The following is an 18308-nucleotide window of genomic DNA, read 5'->3' as shown; positions in this document are numbered from 1 at the left end:
GGCTGAATTAAGTCCTAGACTCAGATTATTAGAAATTTTCACCTACAGGAACATTCTAAGGGATAGTCAAAAGTCACATGGACAATTCTTTGTTTTGCGAGATTATCTTTTGCATGGTGAGATTTATATCATTTCTAGGCCCCTCTCATTAAATGTCAGTAGCCTCCTCCAGTTGTTGTGACAATCAAAACAAAACAAAAAAACAAAAAAACCAAACCAAACCCAGTGCCATTGAGTTGATTCCGACTCATGGCAACCCTATAGGACAGAGTAGAACTGCCCCACAGAGTTTCCAAAGGAGCGCCTGGCAAATTGGAACTGCCGATCCTTTGGTCAGCAGCCGTAGCACGTAACCACTACACCACCAGGGTTTCTGACAATCAAAAGCACCCCCAAAATTTCCAGAATGTCCTCAGGGTAGGGGCACAGTACAGCTCCTGTTGAGAACCACTGCAGGAGGGAGAGGTCTCAGATATTCAATAATGACCCTTAAGAGGTCCATTTACTGGGTCATGAAAGTTTACAAAAATCTTTTTTTATAAAAATATTCACACAACTTTGCAGGCGGAGTGATAGATATTCCTTAGCCTTCATCTAGCCACCAGTCTCTATCTAGGAGGGGCTGCCCTTCCTTCAGGCTATCACACCATCACTAGCTGCAGGAATGCACCCATGGAGTAATTCAAAATATCCAGGAGGAAGGGATTTTGAACTGTTCGTTCATCTGAGATCAGCTGGATAAATCCCATCACTCTTCCTATCCATTACCAACAGAGTCCAAGGCTTAACAGCATCACCCTGGCTCTTACCACCATTCTGCTCTCAGTATGTCCTAATCTGACCCAATCTTCTACCTTTCCCCATCTCCCCAAACCCTGACATTTTGTTCTCTGGAATAAAGATGTATCCATAAGCCCTTCTCTATATTCTCAAATTCTTTCTTTCAATGTTCCCTTCACCATCTTGCCATAAATAAAGCCTAGCAGTATCTTTCAGAAACAGTACTACCTGCAGCCATTTCGAGCAGCTGTTTATCTTTCCATACCCACATACTTATACATGGGGTCACTGTTCACCCTCCTTGCTTGCCACTGCCAGTCCTATACTGTCTCTTCTTTGTTGTTCTTTCAAAAAACACAACTTCTCGAAAGTTCCTACCATCACTCTTCCTGTAACTGTCATACACATTCAGTTGCTCTCAGCCACAGAGCTCACTGACTTCCTCCCCACTACTACACTTCTGACGTCAGTAATGACAATATCTATACGGACTATACACACCCACGCTGATCTTTTCCTCTATTCCATCTCAGTCACCACTCCTGTTAAACCCCAGATCTTGCCTTCACTAAGTGTGCCACCTCCAAAATCTAACACAATAATATACCTCGCATTTTTAATTTCCTCATTTCTCTCTTCTTCCTTTGTATTTGTTGGGACAACCTCAACCCTAGATGGTGATGATGTTGTGTGCTGTCGAGTGATTCCAACTCACAGAGACCCCATGCGACCAGAGGAGTACTGCCCCATAGAATTTCTTGCCTTTAATCTTTGTGAAGCAGATCATAAGATTTTTCTCCCTCAGAGCCACTGGGTTGGTTTGAATGGTCAACCTTTCGGTTAGCAGCTGAGCACTTAACCACCAGAGCTCCTCCTAGATAAGCCATACTATCTACCTACTTTGTGCTTGAACTTGACTAATGTTACTGCATTCAACTGCCCAAGTGAGCCTCCTGGTCTCATTTTAAATAAACACAAGCACTGGACCTTCACCAAATCCAGTAATCTTAATACATTTCTCTAGTACGTTAGCTTTCCCATACATACCTTCGTTCCTGAAGGTTGGTCCCTCCCGCCTCATTCTCAGGTGATGACTTCACCTCACACTTCATAAAGAAAATAGAATCATAGGATAAAACTACATCATCTTCCCATCACCAATACAACCAAATGACCTGCATCTTTTCTCATCCTTCCTTACTTTTCAAATGGAAAAAGTATTCTTGCTCTAATTAGTAACCAAACTACCCACTTGTGCTCACGATCCCATTCCCTCTCCCGCTAAGGCCTTAGCATTTAAAAAATCATTTGTTCTTCCTGCATCAATTTCATCCTTTTTCAATATTATTTTAAGTAGTATACTAGCTCTAGTAACTTTTATGATAGAATTAGTAGAAAAAAATGTTAAAACAGCTATTACCTGGGTAATTTCTAGGTCTGCTTCTGTTGATCCCCCCACCCCCCACCCCGTTACAGGCTCAAACAGCAAAGATTGTGAGGATGGCACAGGCCCGGGTGGTGTTCTGTTGTTGTTACAGAGCTGCTATGAGCTGGAACTGACTCCATGGCACCTTAACAACAACAGGTTATGGGTCGTATTTTCCAGCTTCTTTGTGCATGCTGGTAATTTTTGATTTGATGCTAAATACCATTTGAGCTTTATACTGTCGGTTCTTTTAGTATTCCTTTAAGTATTTTGGGGCTTTGTTCTGAGACACATCTAAGTAACTAAAATTAGTTTGATCCTTTTGAGGCTAGATTCTAATCTTTGTTAAGGTGAGTCCAGAACAGTCTTTAGCCCCACTACTGAAGCATTAACTTTTCTGAGAGCTCTACCTGAAGCCCTATATCTCCCCATTCTTGGCTAGTGGGGGTACAATATTCCTGGTCCTTTGTAAGGTCCCAGAACTGTTTCTCCTACTTCATTCCAGTTGCTTCTTCACCAGCCTTGGTAGTTTCTCACATACATTCTCACATCGATGTTCAGCTAGAGACTCAAGGAGACCTCTCTGGAGCTCTGGTACTCTGCCCTGAGCTCTACCACTCTGGCCTCCCCAAACTGTTAGCTCAGTCTCTTCAACTGAATGAGGGTGCCAGGGTCTGTTTGGGATTCCTCCCTTCCTGTGTTGCAGCCTGGAAACTCTCTCTAGGCAGTAAACTAGGGCTATCATAGGGCTCACTTTTGTTTATTTCCCTCATCTGTTTATCTGCTGAAATTCACCAATTCTCATTTTTAAAAGAAATTATTTGTTGATCCCATAGCCCCCTCAAGCTACTGCCGTTTTTTCTTCTTCCTTTCATGGCAGAGCTACTCCAAAGAGTTTCTATACTTGTTATGTCTCCGTTTTACATCATTCATTATTTTTTCTACTGCAACTGGACTTTCCTTGCCATTACTATACCGAAACAGGCCAATGGCATATATCTAATCAATATCTAACCAAATTAAAGTCATTTTTCCTTACTCAACTCGTCTTCTCAGTGCACATGGTTAAGCAATTTCCCTCCCTCTCCTTCCCAACCTAATAGCTCCTCCTCTCCCTGAGCCCCAGGACACAGCTTTAAATACCACCTACATGCCATAGCCATCCAGTTTTATGGTACGAGCCCATTAGTTCCAGTGATACATTTTCATCACATACCCAATTAAATCTGAAGAAGAGGCATTTTGAACTGAGTCAGTCCAACCTTTCCATTCCCCCCCCCCCAATTTTCTCTACTCCAGTAAATGGCCCAAACAACTGTCTATCCAACTGTTCAAGCTAAAAACCGGGGCTTATCCTTGATGTTTTCCCCCTATCCAGTACATTTAAACCATTAGCAAGTTCCGTTGGTGCTACATTCAAAATGTACCTCAAATCCATCCATTTCTCTCCGTCTCTACTATCAACCACTCTAGTTAAAGACACCATTCACCTCTCACTCCTGCTCCATACAACCCATTCTCCACATGGTAGCCAAAATAATTCTGAAAAAATCTAAGTCACATCATGTAACTCCCTTGCCTGAAACTCTCCAATGGTTTACTTCATTTCAATGACCTGGATCTCCTGACTACCTTTTGAGTCCTCATCTCGTACAACTCAATCCCTTGTTCGCTTTGTTCTAGTCATACTGGCCTTGTTTCTGTTAGTACCTCCAGCCCTCTGCACCTGTAGGTTCCTCTGCCTGGAATACTCTTTACCCAGATCTTCACAGGGCTCGCTCATGCCCTTCATTTAAGTTTCAGGTCAAATGTTCTCTTCTCTGAGAGGTCTTCCTTGACCATCTATCCAAAGAAAACTCTATCCTCCTCCTTCCACTTGAAATACTCTTACCTTGTTCCACTGCCCCATAAAAGTCATGTTATTAATTTTATTCATTTTATTTTCCTGTCTCCTCCCTTTAGAATCCAGTCATTCAACTAAACAAATACCAAATACCTACTAGGTGCCAGGAACTACTTCAGGTGCTGAAGACACATGAGTGAACAAAGCAGACAAAAACTCCTACCCTCCCAGTGCCTACATTCTAGAAGGTAAGATCCATGAAAAAAAGAACTCTGTCTTGTTTACTGCTGTATCCACAGCACCTCTAACAATCCCTGGCTCACAGCAAATGTACAAATATTTCCTGTAAAAATGAAAAAAACTGATTTATCTATATTTCCCAGTCTTTGTATGATGTACCCCTATCAAAAATCTCTACTTGGTTATCTGAACGATGACTGAATTCTTACTTCAGACTTTACATGTTCTGTTCTACCTTTGGCCTCTATACATATTTGTAACCATTACTACACAATTTTGGCTCTAATCTCAAATTCTCATAATAATAAAAGCGTTCTCTGACTACTACACCCATCTCATAGCCTTAAGTTCTCTAGAATTTGGCCCATTTTGAGCCTTGCAGGACTAAACTGCAAATTATCCAGGCACTCTTACTTCTGCATAAACTATGTTTGCATAATACGCAAACCGAGTCATTCACTAATTCAAGATTTAATGCCTCAGAAACATGAAATACATTTGGAAACAGTATTTAAACATACTGGTAACACAATATACTCATTACAGTAGGGAAATAAACTTAGGCCTATCTCTTCATTTTAAGGAACCCTGGTGATGCAGTGGTTAAGAACTCGGCTGCTAATCAAAAGGTCAGCACTTCGAATACACCAGCTGCTTGTGGAAACCCCATGGGGCAGTTCTACTCTCACCTACAGGGTTGCTATGAGTTGGAATGGACTCGGTGCCAACAGGCTTAGTTTTTCTTTTTGGTTTTGGTAGCACAACGGTTAAGCGCACAGCTGCTAACTGAAAGGTTGGTGGTTTGAACCCAACAGCCTCTCCACAAGAGAAAAATGTGGCAGTCTACTCCTGTAAAGATTATAGCCTGGAAAACCCTATGGAACAGTTCTACTGTCACATGGAGTCACCATGAGTAGAAATAGACTCAAAAGCACCCAACAACAGCCTCTTCATTTTACGGTTAAGAAAACCTGGATGTGGGTGCACATACACGCACACATGCGCACACACACACACAGTGTCAGAAGATGGATTAGGACTTAGGTCTACTAACTCCTAGTTTGATGCTTTTCCCAATTAATAATTGCCTAAACTTAAAGACACCATTTTCCACAACTATATCCGGCAGCTCTTCAAGAATAGAAAACACCCCAAATACAAAGGAGTATATGAAATAAGTAATTTTGAGCACCAACAAATAAACAAGGCCGTTCTAAACGTTCAATTAGTGTTTGCAAATAATTAAATACACTTGTATGGCGTTTCTACAAACACTACCTTACTCCTTAGAGCTATACTTTAAGGAAGAAGTGCGTTACTACTATTTAACACACAAAGAGAGTAGGTGCATTCCAGGGGGCTGAGCGGCTTCTTAAAGTCCACAAAGCCAAGGTACATTTTCTCAGAGAAAACACAACTGCTATTTGTGATTCCAAATTATCAGAACAATTCATCCCAATATACAAAAAGATTTGAACCTATATTAAATCATCCACAACACATTTTAAATCTCAGGTTATCTCTGCCACTGGGTTCACTCTAAAGCCACTTCCTATTTTCTGTTCAGCTACCTAGTACTTGCTTCACCTAGGGAAAGTCAACCGAAATTTGCTTTAAGAATATGTCTCAAAGTTCAGCAACCTATGTTACAACGCATATCCAAAGCTAATACACTTTAAAAACAACCGCCATTACAGTGAATAACTGAGGAAGGGCTCTATCTTTTAAAGAACTGATTACATTCCTGTTCCTCAATGCAACAACTCATATCTGTCAACGCAGATTTATTCAGTACAATTGTTTTCATTTTTAATCCATTACAGTGGGGCTGGTGAATGAAATTCACTTCACGTACTTAAAGGTGCAAAGTTCCCTTTCCACTATGTTTGAAATACTGTGATAGCACAAAATCATTACCTATAATCAGTCTTTGAAGACTGTCACAATTTATAAATGTGCTGAAAACACAGACTTCAAGTAACTAAGTGAAAGCAGTTCTAGCAAACTGTTTAAAACATTTTAATTACTTAATTGCTTTCTCACTGATTTCTCCTATAATTTGAGATTTATTTTTATAGAAAAGTTATGTCACACTTTAAGAAGTGTACTTTTAAGAATATATTCTAGTTCTTCCTGTGGCTTCTCTTCCAAGAAGTAGAATACTATACCATCATTCCACGTTATCGTTCCTTTTAAAATGCCACCCTCTGCTTTGAAATTACTGGGTTGTTTTTTTTTTTGCCAGTGATTTTTTTAAAAATAATATTTATTGTGCTTTAAGTGAAAGTTTACAAATCCAGTCAGTCTCTCACACAAAAACCCATATACACCTTGCTACACACTTCCAATTACTCTCCCCCTAATGAGACAGCCCGCTCCCTCCCTCCACTCTCTCTTTTCCTGTCCATTTTGCCAGCGTCTAACCCCCTCCACCCTCTTATCTCCCCTCCAGGCAGGAGTTGCCAACACAGTCTCAAGTGTCCACCTGATCCAAGAAGCTCCCTCCTCACCAGCATCCCTCTCCAACCCATCGTCCAGTCCAACCCATGTCTGAAGAGTTGGCCTTGGGAATGGTTCCTGTCCTGGGGCAACAGAAGGTCTGGGGGCCATGACCACTGGGGTCCTTCTAGTCTCAGTCAGGCCACTAAGTCTGGCCTTATGAGAATTTGGGGTCTGCATCCCACCGATCTCCTACTCCCTCAGGGATTCTCTGTTGTGTTCCCTGTCAGGGCAGTCATGGGTTGTAGCCGGGCACCATCTAGTTTTTCTGGTCTCAGGATGATGTAGTCTTTGGTTCATGTGGCCCCTTCTGTCTCTTGGGCTCATAATTGCCTTGTGTCCTTGGTGTTCTTCGTTCTCCTTTGATCTAGGCGGGTTGAGACCAATTGATGCATCTTAGATGGCTGCTTGCTAGCGTTTAAGACCCCAGACGCCACCCTTCAAAGTGGGATGAGGAATGTTTTCTTAATAGATTTTATTATGCCAATTGACTTAGATGTCCCCTGAAACCATGGTCCCCAGACCTCTGCCCCTGCTACGCTGGCCTTTGAAGCAGTTTATTCAGGAAACTTCTTTGCTTTTGGTTTAGTCCAATTGTGCTGACCTCCCCTGTATTGTGTGCTGTCTTTCCCTTCATCTAAAGTAGTTCTTATCTATTATCTAATTAGTGAATACCCCTCTCCCACCCCCCCTCCTTCCCTCCTCATAACCACGAACGAATGTTTTCTTCTCAATTTAATCTATTTCTTAACTTCTTATAATAGTGATCTTATACAGTGAAATTACTGTTTTAACCAACTTCTGTTAATAATTAAATGCCCTTAACTTTTCTGGAAAATTGAGTCACAAATGTAGCCAGAATCTATACCTTTATATATACAAACTAAACTCTTGCCATTACTGATAATCACTTAAAAACAGGATCTTATATGTACGGCTTCTATATGTTACTTCATCACTGCTGCTGTTGTTAGTTGCCATCAAATCAATTGACTCCTGGCAACCCCATGTGTGTAAAGTAGAATTGCTCCACAGGTTTTCAAGGCTGTGACCCTCAGAAACAGATTGCCAGGCCTGTCTTCCAAGATGCCTCTGAGCAGGTTTGAACTGCCAACCTTTTGGCTAGTAGATGAGCCATTTGCCCCACCCAGGAATTTTTACCATTACTACTACTAAATACTATGATATAAAACAAAACAAAACAAAAAACCCCACTGCTGTCGAGTCGATATAGTAGAAGGCAAAATATAAAACTAAAACCCAGTCCATTTTTAATAAAATACTAAGTGTTGGTTTATATTTAATCCTATTCACAAATTCACGAACCTTTAAGCATGGCTTTTTACCCTTTGTTTACAAAATGTAAGCTACCCCATATTAACTTTAACATTGTTGCTAATTACAAAGCACATGCTTCCTAAACATTAGATACATAAGACCTTTTGCTTTTATTATTTTGTCATTTTATAAGAAAATGGGGTCTAAGTTAATGGTACTAACCAAAAAAATTTAAATATCAAACTGAGTATCAAATATAAAACTAAATATCACTAAAAGTAAACACTAACTCTTTAGACAACTAGGCACTTAAGTTTTCACGATTCCTTTTGTAGTTAGTTCTCACTCTCTTCCCAGGCTGCTTACATCCTTTTTCAGTTTTCCTCCTACTTAAAACAAAACCCACTGCCATCAAGTTGATTCCAACTAACAGGAACACTACAGGACAGAGCAGAACTGCCCCCATAGGGTTTCCAAGGCTGTAATCTCTACAGACGCAGACTGCTGCATCTTTCTCCTGAAGAGTGGCTGGTAGGTTCGAACCACTGACCTTTCAGTTAGTAGCCAAGTGCTTAACCACTGCGCCACCAAGGCTCCTTGCCTCCTACTATTAAGTCTATTTAATAACTGTCATACTGAGACAAGGAGCTCTGGTGGCGCAGTGGTTAGGAGCTTGGCTGTTAACCAAAAGGTCAGCAGTTCAAATCCACCAGGCGTTCTGCAGGAGAAAGATGTGGCAGTCTGCTTCCATAATGACTACAGCTTTGGAAATCCTATGGGGCAGTTCTACTCTGTCCGATAGGGTCGCTATGAGCCGGAATTGACTCGACAGCAATGGGTTTGGATTTTCGGTTTATAGTAAGATAAAACCAAAATGACTCATTGTGAAATTTCTAGGACAGTAGATCACAACCCTCAGCTTTCTGCCCTGCCCTGGCCCGTTACAATGGCTTTGAGAAGCTGACGACAAATACGAATGTTCTCCCTAGAAAAATACCATCACCAAATTTTATATGCATATTGTGGAAATTCATCAACACTCAGAACCATTTTCATGTATTCCACAGCAGCTCAACTTGGAAACTACTATTCTAAAATATCTTGGGCACAGTAGAAAGCTGAAATTGGATTTTATTACTGCTTCTTAATTCTTTGATTTTATCTCAATTGTTTCCTATTTAACGCAAAAATCTCAAATCCTCTCCATTCGTTCTAAGCCAAACTGTCTGTAAAAACTAAACTTTGCTTCTACTGTAATCGAGAGTTCACGTATTTCCCTTCACTTTAAAGACAGTGGACAGGATGGAGAAATCTAGACTGATTTTCATAGCTTCAGAGAGAACGGCTCAAAATTTCGGTTTGCAAAACTGTAAAGGGGGTGGGATTCTCGGATTTCTTTTTAAAAAATGATAAACTTTTAAACTTATCATTTAAAATGATTGAGTCTTATTTCACAAAATAGCAAAACTAGAGATTCTTTTATTAGAAGTTTTGAAAATATCAGTACTTAAACTGTTTCTTCTCTTTTCAGAATATGTACCCACCACTGCTGTTGAGTCGATTCCAACTCATAGCGACCCTAGAGGACAGAGTAGAACCGGCCCATAGTTTCCAAGAAGCGCCTGGTGAATTTGAACTGCTGACCTTTTGGTTAGCAGCCGTAGCACTTAAACCACTATACCAGGGTTTTCCAGGATATGTACAGTATTTCCAATTTAATTAGACGTTCTCAATGTCTGATTAAAACCCAAACAAAAAACACCTGGCCACTTTACAAATGGTCCTTACCTTGGCCTTGATAACACTGTAATACTGGGCCAGAAGAGAAGGATGCAGGTCTAAGACAGAAATGGTAGCAGGCTATTCTGTCTGGTGTTGGGCCGAAGGACTCATTTATCTCATATTTGGAATTGAGAGTCTACCGCTTTCCTATGCCTTGTTAAACCAAGGTGTTGGATTACGATGGTTAGACCTAAGTCTCAGAGGTGGCTCTGTCGGATGCTATCAATGTGAGAGCATCTTAATTACATCGAATAGCCTACCCAAACCAATCCAGGTAACAGTAGAAGGTTAAATCTCCAACTCTTATAAATGGAGCCACACACCCTAGACATCCCAATGAAAAGTTAAAACTTCTAAGGGAGCCAGGAAGCTCCAACTTGCTAATTATCACTTTAAAACTGACTTTTTCAGAATGTCTATCCTAAAGCGTGAAGTATCCATAAAGAACTGTAACAACATAAAATTCCAACTTTAACAAGACTAAATCAATGTTAACAAAAGCACTTGAAAGTATTCATATTTTTTATAAGTTACCCTTTCAATTAAATGTGATGTTGTGCCACTGAACTTCAACTTACTATGAGGCAATATCTTCTCCCCCTACCCTCTCCTATCCTCATCTGGGTCTAATTTGTTTAAATTTTTGTCTTTTTTTTTTTTTTACGCAAAAAGTGACTCGTTTATCTCATATGCAGAATTTAGAGTCTATTGCTTCCCTATGCCTTGAAAATGACTTCTATAATTCAGCAAATACAAAGCTTCCATCATTTGTTATTTTTGACTTAGCAAGTTACAACACATTACATTCCACAATTCAGACTTCTAATCCCTAACTCCTACGATATAGAGTTGTTTTCCAATCCTACAACAGTAATTAAAAAATAACTGGCAAATGACTAAGCTTCTAAAGTTGAGTAACATTGTTTACCTCCAAATTAATTGGGCGGGGGGAGAGTGGAGTAAGGGACTGCTACTTAAAGCCATTCTTTAAAATTAAGAAACATATCTAACTAGGCCAGTTTGTTCAGCTTATACTAGTATTAAAATGGGTTACATGGAAGTACATTAATACTGTTATTTTTTCAGTGCTAAAACCTAGATTTCTATCAAATTTACCACAGAAACAAAATATGTTAACAATTACTAAGCATATTTCCATGACAATGTTGCAGATACACTGTGATCATGAAATGCTTTATTAATGAGGTGGTATATAATAAACTGTCTTAATCTAAATCTGCCCTATCTTTCATGACCAACGTAGGATTATATACTTTTTCTAAGTTAGATATTAAATTCAGGTTCTAGGTCACTGGAACCTAGTAAACAGAATAACTAATGTGTCAGTCCAATGGCAGAAGTCTGTCTTAACCCCTCGTCCCTCTTCTTTATAATACAAAATCCTTCAGCAAACTGAAATGTTTGTCTTTCTAAGGTTAACTCAGAATTCAATTATCTTTGTTTATGCCTAGCGTACACTTTCAATATTGTATAACATGCTATTTTCAATACCGTGTTATGATCTACATGGCCGACTACTACTAGCATGAACCACGGGATTGTACAACAGCTTGTTTACCTGGTACTTTTCACATTCTTCTATTGAGTTCAGTATCTATTCTTCAGGTCTCTGCTTCATTTTCTACTTTGAGGAGGCAGCTCTTCTCCAGTCGTTATCTGAGTGCTTTCCAACCTAAGTGGCTCATCTTCCGGCACTGTATCAATGTTCCACTGCTATTCATAAGGCTTTTACTGGCCAGTTTTTTTTAGATCGCCAGGTCCTTCTTCCTAGTCTGTCTTACTCTGGAAGCTCAGCTGAAACCTGTCCACCACTGGTGACTCTGCTGGTATTCAAAATACCAGTGAGATAGCTTCCAGCATCACAGTAACATGCAAGCCACCACAATATGACAAACTGGACCGATAAGCAACATCATGCTAAGTGGAAAAATATTGAAGTTGGCATGGATTTGCTTTTACTTGGATCCACAACTGATGCCCACGGAAGCAGCAGTCAAACAATCAAACGATGTATCACATTGGGCAAATCTGCTGCAAAAGACCTCTTTCAAGCGTTAAAAAGCAAAGATGTTACTTTGAGGACTAAGGTGTGCCTGAACCAAGCCATTGTATTTTCACTCGCCTTATATGCAAGCAAAAGCTGGACAATGAATAAGAAAGATAAACGACTGATTCATCTGAATTCTGATGATGGTGAAGAGGAGTGACTATACCATGGACTGCCAGGAGAATGAGTAAATCTGTCTTGGAAGAAGTACAGCCAGAATGCTCCTTAGAATCGAGGATGGCAACACTTGGTCTCATGTACTTTGGACACGTTATCAGGAGAGATCGATTAGTCTCTGGAGAAGGACACCATTCTCGGTAGAGGGTGAGTGAAAAAGAGGAAAATCCTCAATGAGATGGGCTGACACAGTGGCTGCAACAACGGGTTCAAACATGCCAACAACTGTGAGGATGGCGCAGAACCAGGCAGTGTTTGTTATACATTCTGTCACTACAGGTCGGAACCAACTTGACGGCATCTAACAACAACGTGCTTCTCTGGTCATACAGTTTCAGTTGGATGTAAAGTGGAACAAATTCTAAACAGATGATGAAAAGGATAGTGTTATGGAAAAAATGTCTTGTTGTTGCAGTTATGTGCCGTTGAGTCGGTTCCGACTCACAGAGGCCCTATATGACACAGAGTAGAACTGTCCGTAGGGTTTCCAAGAAGCAGTTGGTGGATCTGAACTGCTGCCCTTTTAGTTAACAACCAAGCTCTTAATCACTACACCACCAGGGAATGATATCTAGTGCACTATAAAATGTGGAAATTATTTCAGTGAGCAAAAATTACCTGTAAATTTAAGAAGCACTGATGCTTCAGTTAAACTTGGCTCTGATTTTAGATTGTAGCTCTTGGGACTGCTCAAAGTATTCCCAGAAACAAAACTAAACTTCTAAAGTGTACTGTAGTGCTACCCAGCTTTAATCAAGGGTCTGCCCTTGGCTGCAAAACAAAAACTAGAAATTAATTTCAAAGACCATGTAACACCAACACCCCATCTTGAAAATATTATCTGTAAAACTTAGAAACAAAAAACCAAGACAAGATTCTGCAGTCACAAGTGCTTTAATTTTTAAAAACAAATCACTTATTTAAAAATAAACAAATGGCACCATTCTACTCTAAAGTTGATACAAGCCAAAAAAAAAAAAAGAGGTACTGTCTCATAGATAAGGTGCTGAAAGTCAGTACTGCACTAGACAATCTCAACTACTACATACACTTAGCGCTTAGCTTATCTTTAAAGTTAGATTTAAGACACTACCCAAAAGTAACATTTAACTGCCACAACTATTTTACTTTAAAAGGTTAAACAACCCAAATGGTTTAAACAGTTTTATTTTCAAAAACATTACAGAGCATAATTACTACATTTAAAATTCTTACAGTACCAAATGAAAGCATTACAATTTTCCACAACAAATTTGCAGCAGACAAATCCGCGACTCCTTGACTTCCTTGAACTGTCAATACACTGCGCCCTGTTTAAATGGCTGAAAACCAAGGTATGCAATTCCTTAGGATTAGAAGTCATCAAGTTACACTGTCAAGGATCTGGGGGAAATGAGAGGGACATTCTATTATCCTTGCGTCTGAACTCAACTTCCATAACACGGTAAAGCCACAGATATGGCAAAATGTCTATTAGCTGTAAACAGTCATTTAAATACTGAAACCCACCCACTTCAGACATTTCAATCGCCTTATGTTAAGACGTCTGTGAACACAGTGATTTAATTTTCAGCTCAGTTATGGATGAGAAATGACCCTCTTTCGAAATCCACATCTATGACATTTACTTTAAATCGGGTCTTTTCTCCCCTTAGGCTGAGACCAGAAGGCAGGCAAACTTACATGTTACAGAAAAAATAACAAAGTTACAGCCTTTCGAAGAGCCACGTACCCCAAGCAAATCGGCAACATACTCTGAAAGATCAAAGAAAAAGTCAGGGGGAGCAGTTTATCACCCCTCCGACTAACTGGCACTGGAGAGGGACGGATGCAAAAGTCCCAGAAAGGGAATACTGCAAGTCGGTCAAACCTCCCAGGAAAGTAAGTCGTCGCGGCCGATGTGCAATACCCGCGACAGACCGACCTGCTGTCAACAGCACCGGCACTTCCGAGGCCCCCGCTGGCGGACGCGCGGCCTGAGCCCCACGAGCGCTGAAGGCACCAAACGCCCCGCGGTGGCAGGCCCTGCGCGCCCCGGCGGCGGCAGCGGCGCGAGGCCGAGGCGACCCCAGAGCGCCACCCAGCGGCCCGCCAAGAGGCCTGCAGGCAGGTCCTGCCCGGCTCCCAGCTCGCCGCACCCCACCGCCACCCAACCCGTTCCCCTCTCCGGATGCGAAGGGCCCAACCCAAGAACTAAAGACCACAAAATGGCTGCCGGCAGCTTCGTCACGTGACCCCTTTGTGCCTTTCGGGTCCCCCGGACTCCGCGGGACCTGGGTACGAGTGGCCAGTGTCGGCGGCTAGCCTTAGAGGAGGCCCTAGCGGGCCGCGGCGGCCGGGGGTCGAGGCCGGGGGAGGCGGGGTAAGGGCCCGGCCGGCGACTGAGTGTCGGCGGGGAGGAGAAGATGGCGGCCATTTTGTGTGATTATGGTGCTCCGTCGCCGCCGCAGGCAGCAGAGGGAGCGGGGCCTGGCGGTGGGTCGGACAGGGGAGTTAACACGTACCGACTCCTCTTCCTTCTCCATTCCGGTGGGCATCTGCGGCACGGCCCGGTTTATCGAGGCGTATTCGTGCAGGTCGGGCAGATCCTCACAGCGGAAAACCGGCAGCGGCTTCGAGGCGTCTAGCGCCCGCGCCCGAAACGACAGTTTACTCATCTCAGGCGCAGCAGATACCTCTCCGCTCTGGGGAAACGGCCCCGGCCAGCGGGATCATGGAGAACCGGGGGTTCGGTCCCCACTCGCCTACCGCTGCCGGGGACTTGAGGGGCGGAGCGCAGAGCCCGCCGTCCGGGCACTAACAGCAGCCGGGAGGGTGGGAGTCTGTGCCGCTCCGCTCCTCTCTCTCTCGCTCTCTTCAATACGCCATGGCCAACATGGCGGACATTAAAACTCCACTGTGCGCTCTTCAGCCAACCCCAGCCATTCCCCACACTGCATCGCGCAGCGGCGCGGGCACGCGGGGGGGGGCGCGGGCTCGAGACCGGGCGCCGGCACGGAGCGCGCGTCCCGCCAACCCCCGGCTCCCGCCGGCCACGCTCCCCGCGCTCGCTGCTCGCGGCCCCCGCCCTCCGCGGCCCGGGAGGCGGACAGGGCCGCCGCGCGCCGGGACAGCCGGACGTCGGGACGCTCAGGTGTCCGAGCCGACTTCTCGCTGCTCAGCCCCCTTTCGCGCACACCCTGTCTCGCGCCCGCGCCCTCCTATCGCTGCTTCCTGAGGGGTGAAGGTGCGGAAAACCGGTGTCCGCCCGCTCCCCGGCTTTTCGAAGGACAACGGGGAGAGAAATGCGTGTGGCTCTTTTTGCCCTGCTCCCTCCGGGGCTGCGCCCGCGCGGGGTCCGGGGGCTCGGGCACCTGTCATCGCAGCAGCCCGGGCGCTTTCCCCGACGGCGGCCGGCGCGAGGGCTGGGCGATGCCCAGGGCTATGCCCAAGCCACTTTCGGTGGGGCTTGAAAGGCGTTTCAGAAGTGATGCGCACCGATGCTAAGCTGGGTGGGTGAATGCATATCTTAATTATCCCAGCGTTTTATGTCTTTAAAACAAAAATGCACACGAAATTAGGAGCAAAAAGTTACTTTGGATGAACGTGTACTAGCAATTATTTTTACGTCTAATGAAACTTTGGGTTATATTATTTGATAGGCGCCCCATAAAATCATTGGTCAGTTTCCCACCCACTGGGCTCATAAAAACGGTAAGCATCCTACACTTGTCCCAAGTGGGTTTTTTTTCTTTTTTTTAATCCTGCATATTAACTTTTTTGTCGTAATTAGAGCAAACGGAATGGTTATTGGACACTAATCTCCAGGAAAAATTTTAAGCGAGATCTTCAAACTTTTCAAGTCTATATAGGGAGCCTTGGTGGTGCAGTGGTTAAAGCGCTCGGCTGCGAACCTGACCGTCAAGGCTTGGAACCCACCAGCTGCTCTGCAGGAGAAAGATGTGGCAGTCTGCTTCCCCAAAGATTTACAGCCTTGGAAACCCTATAGGGCAGTTGTACTCTGTCCTAATAGGGTTGCTATGAGTGTGAAATCGATTCGACGGCAGTGGACTTTTGCGTATTCTTTATATTCAGCTCCCAGTTTTCTGTGCCGAAAGATAATGCTGCTTCAACATAGCCATGGGCTCACACTTATTCTTATCATTTGTTCTCTGAAAAAGTTTATAAAATCGAATCATATAAAGACTTGTAGTGTTTCTGCCCTGCCCCCCCCAAAATAGGAATAACTGAATTATTAGAAGAAATGTAGATGGCTGTGATAGATGGCTGACATTTGGTTTTTATTACACCACATGGCAAAAACCAGTATCCAGAGACCTCTTTCCAGTGGAATGTTGTTAAAATCAAAAAAGATTGCTGGGGTGGATTTGATACGTTTGGCAACAAAGTTTCAAGTGTTAGCCAAAATACAAAAGTGTTTTTTTAAATCTGCTTTTCCGCTGGAGGCCACATAGTAAAAATAATCAGTGTTCTTAAATGCTGGGTTGGAATGAACTGTTATTAGCTTAGGGCACATAGGCACACTGCTATTTTCCAGGTTGCTTTTTTTTAGCTACACTCCATGAAGTGGGGAGAAGACAAGGAGAGACATAGATTGCAGTTCTCCAAAATTATTCTAAAATTACAATAGTAACAACTCACCCTGTGAGGCAGGACTTTCACCTGCATTTCTTAAACCAAGACTGCATTCACTCAGTGAGTATTTAGGGAGCGCTTACTGCCTCCCAAGTATGCTGCTGATTGCTTGGCACTCACAGGGCTCCAGTAAGAGCCTGCACAGTGGGGGAGAAAGACCTGTGAATGACAATTGCCACACTATGTGGTAAATGTTATGAGGAAAGCCGAGGCCATCATGGGAACAGGCTGCAGTGGCACCCAAATCATGGGGAGTGGCTCCAATGAAAGCATTCAGGGAAGGCTTTTGGAGAAGATAATATCTGAGAAAAATTTTAGGATAAGTATGCGTTAACCTTGCCAAAAAAGAAAAAATGAGGAGAAGAAAGGTATCTTAGGCAAGGGAAGCAGCATCTGTAAAGGCTCAGGGTCACAAGAGCATGTCAAAGTCTGGGAACCTCAAGAATTGCCACCAGCACTGGGAATGGAATGTTGTTGTGTGCAGTCCAGTCGGTTCCCGCCTCATAGAGACTGTATAGGACAGAGCAGAACTGCCCGCAGAGGGTTTCCAAGGATGCGAGGTTTAATGACTCAGAAAATACTGGCTGAAATTAGTATAATATTCCTCTCCAGCTTAAAATCCTAATAGTAGAAGTCACAATTGGAAGACTTTATAGAACAAAATAGGATCTTAAGTCATGAGCAAGCCAAGGAAATGAATAATTTCTTTTACTTTCATTAAAATAATTATCTAAGTTCCTTATTCTCTAGAAAGTCTAGACTTGCCCTGCACAAAGGTTCAGAGATACGCTTACAATTTCAGCTGCCTTTTTTTTTTTCCTTTTTTTCTCCTTGCAGATAATACATCTGCTAAGAGATACCTGTTTTTGTATCGGTTCTCCACCCAGTTTCTCAATGCCCTGGATTTTTAACTCCCAGATTCTACTGCGTTCCCAAGGAGACAAAGGCTGGAGTCCCAAGGACCTCATGAGTTCAGTTCACTTCCCTCTCTCCTAAGGAAGAGGAGTGCAGCAATGAAGGCCCAGGTTTAATTTTCTTCAGCTTCCTTTATCCTGGGACTCCCTGGGTAGTGCAAACAGTTAAGCAAGCACTGGACTAACAGAAAGGTTGGTAATTCGAACCCACCCAGAGTGCCTCAAAAGAAAGGCCTGTCCATCTGCTTCTGAAAAATCACAGCCTTGAAAACCCTACAGAATGTAGTTCTACTCTGCACACATGGGATCACCATGAGTCCAAATCAACTCGACAACAAAGGGTTTAGTTGAGTTTTTTGTTTGTTTGTTTCCTTTATCCCACGGAACAATTTCTTACACTTGAACTTTCTTTTCTATTCCTAACCTGTAAGTTACCTTTTTCTAAATGTACCAAACAAAAGTGATGTGAAATTCTAAACATTGCAAAAAGAAAAAAGTATATTACTGCAAAACTGAACTAATATTTCCTCAAAGGGAAACTCTTGTTTGGTTGGGAAGGGATCTGCAGTATTTAAAAATAGCTTTATTTCATGCCACAAATATTTATTGAATAACTAAGCAACACACAGTGCTATCGTTTCGGAAATACAAATAAGATACTAGTAA

General features: G+C 42.7%; 1 protein-coding gene across 7 annotated transcripts in view; it reads right to left on the bottom strand.

Moving 5' to 3' along the window:
* The window catches only part of EPC1 (enhancer of polycomb homolog 1), a 105744-nt gene that overhangs the window by 61387 nt on the left and 26049 nt on the right, over positions 1-18308 (bottom strand). For 3 of the 7 annotated variants that reach the window (XR_010321981.1, XR_010321979.1, XR_010321980.1), the window contains exon 1: positions 14598-15058. The exons of 1 other annotated variant lie outside the window; for it this stretch is intronic. Coding sequence is in view for 2 of the 6 variants with exons in the window: in XM_003420722.4 (XP_003420770.1) it covers positions 14598-14750 (153 nt within the window). In the remaining 4 variants the exon portion in view is untranslated. Of the gene's footprint in view, positions 1-14597; positions 15060-18308 lie in introns of those variants that run through there. 3 more of the 7 variants (XR_010321978.1, XM_003420722.4, XM_003420721.4) reach the window with 2 other exon arrangements.

The sequence above is a fragment of the Loxodonta africana genome, chromosome 4 (assembly GCF_030014295.1).
Source record: "Loxodonta africana isolate mLoxAfr1 chromosome 4, mLoxAfr1.hap2, whole genome shotgun sequence".
Taxonomy (NCBI): domain Eukaryota; kingdom Metazoa; phylum Chordata; class Mammalia; order Proboscidea; family Elephantidae; genus Loxodonta; species Loxodonta africana.
The sequence above is the reverse complement of the archived record's forward strand: the minus strand, read 5'-3'. Positions and strand labels throughout refer to the sequence as shown.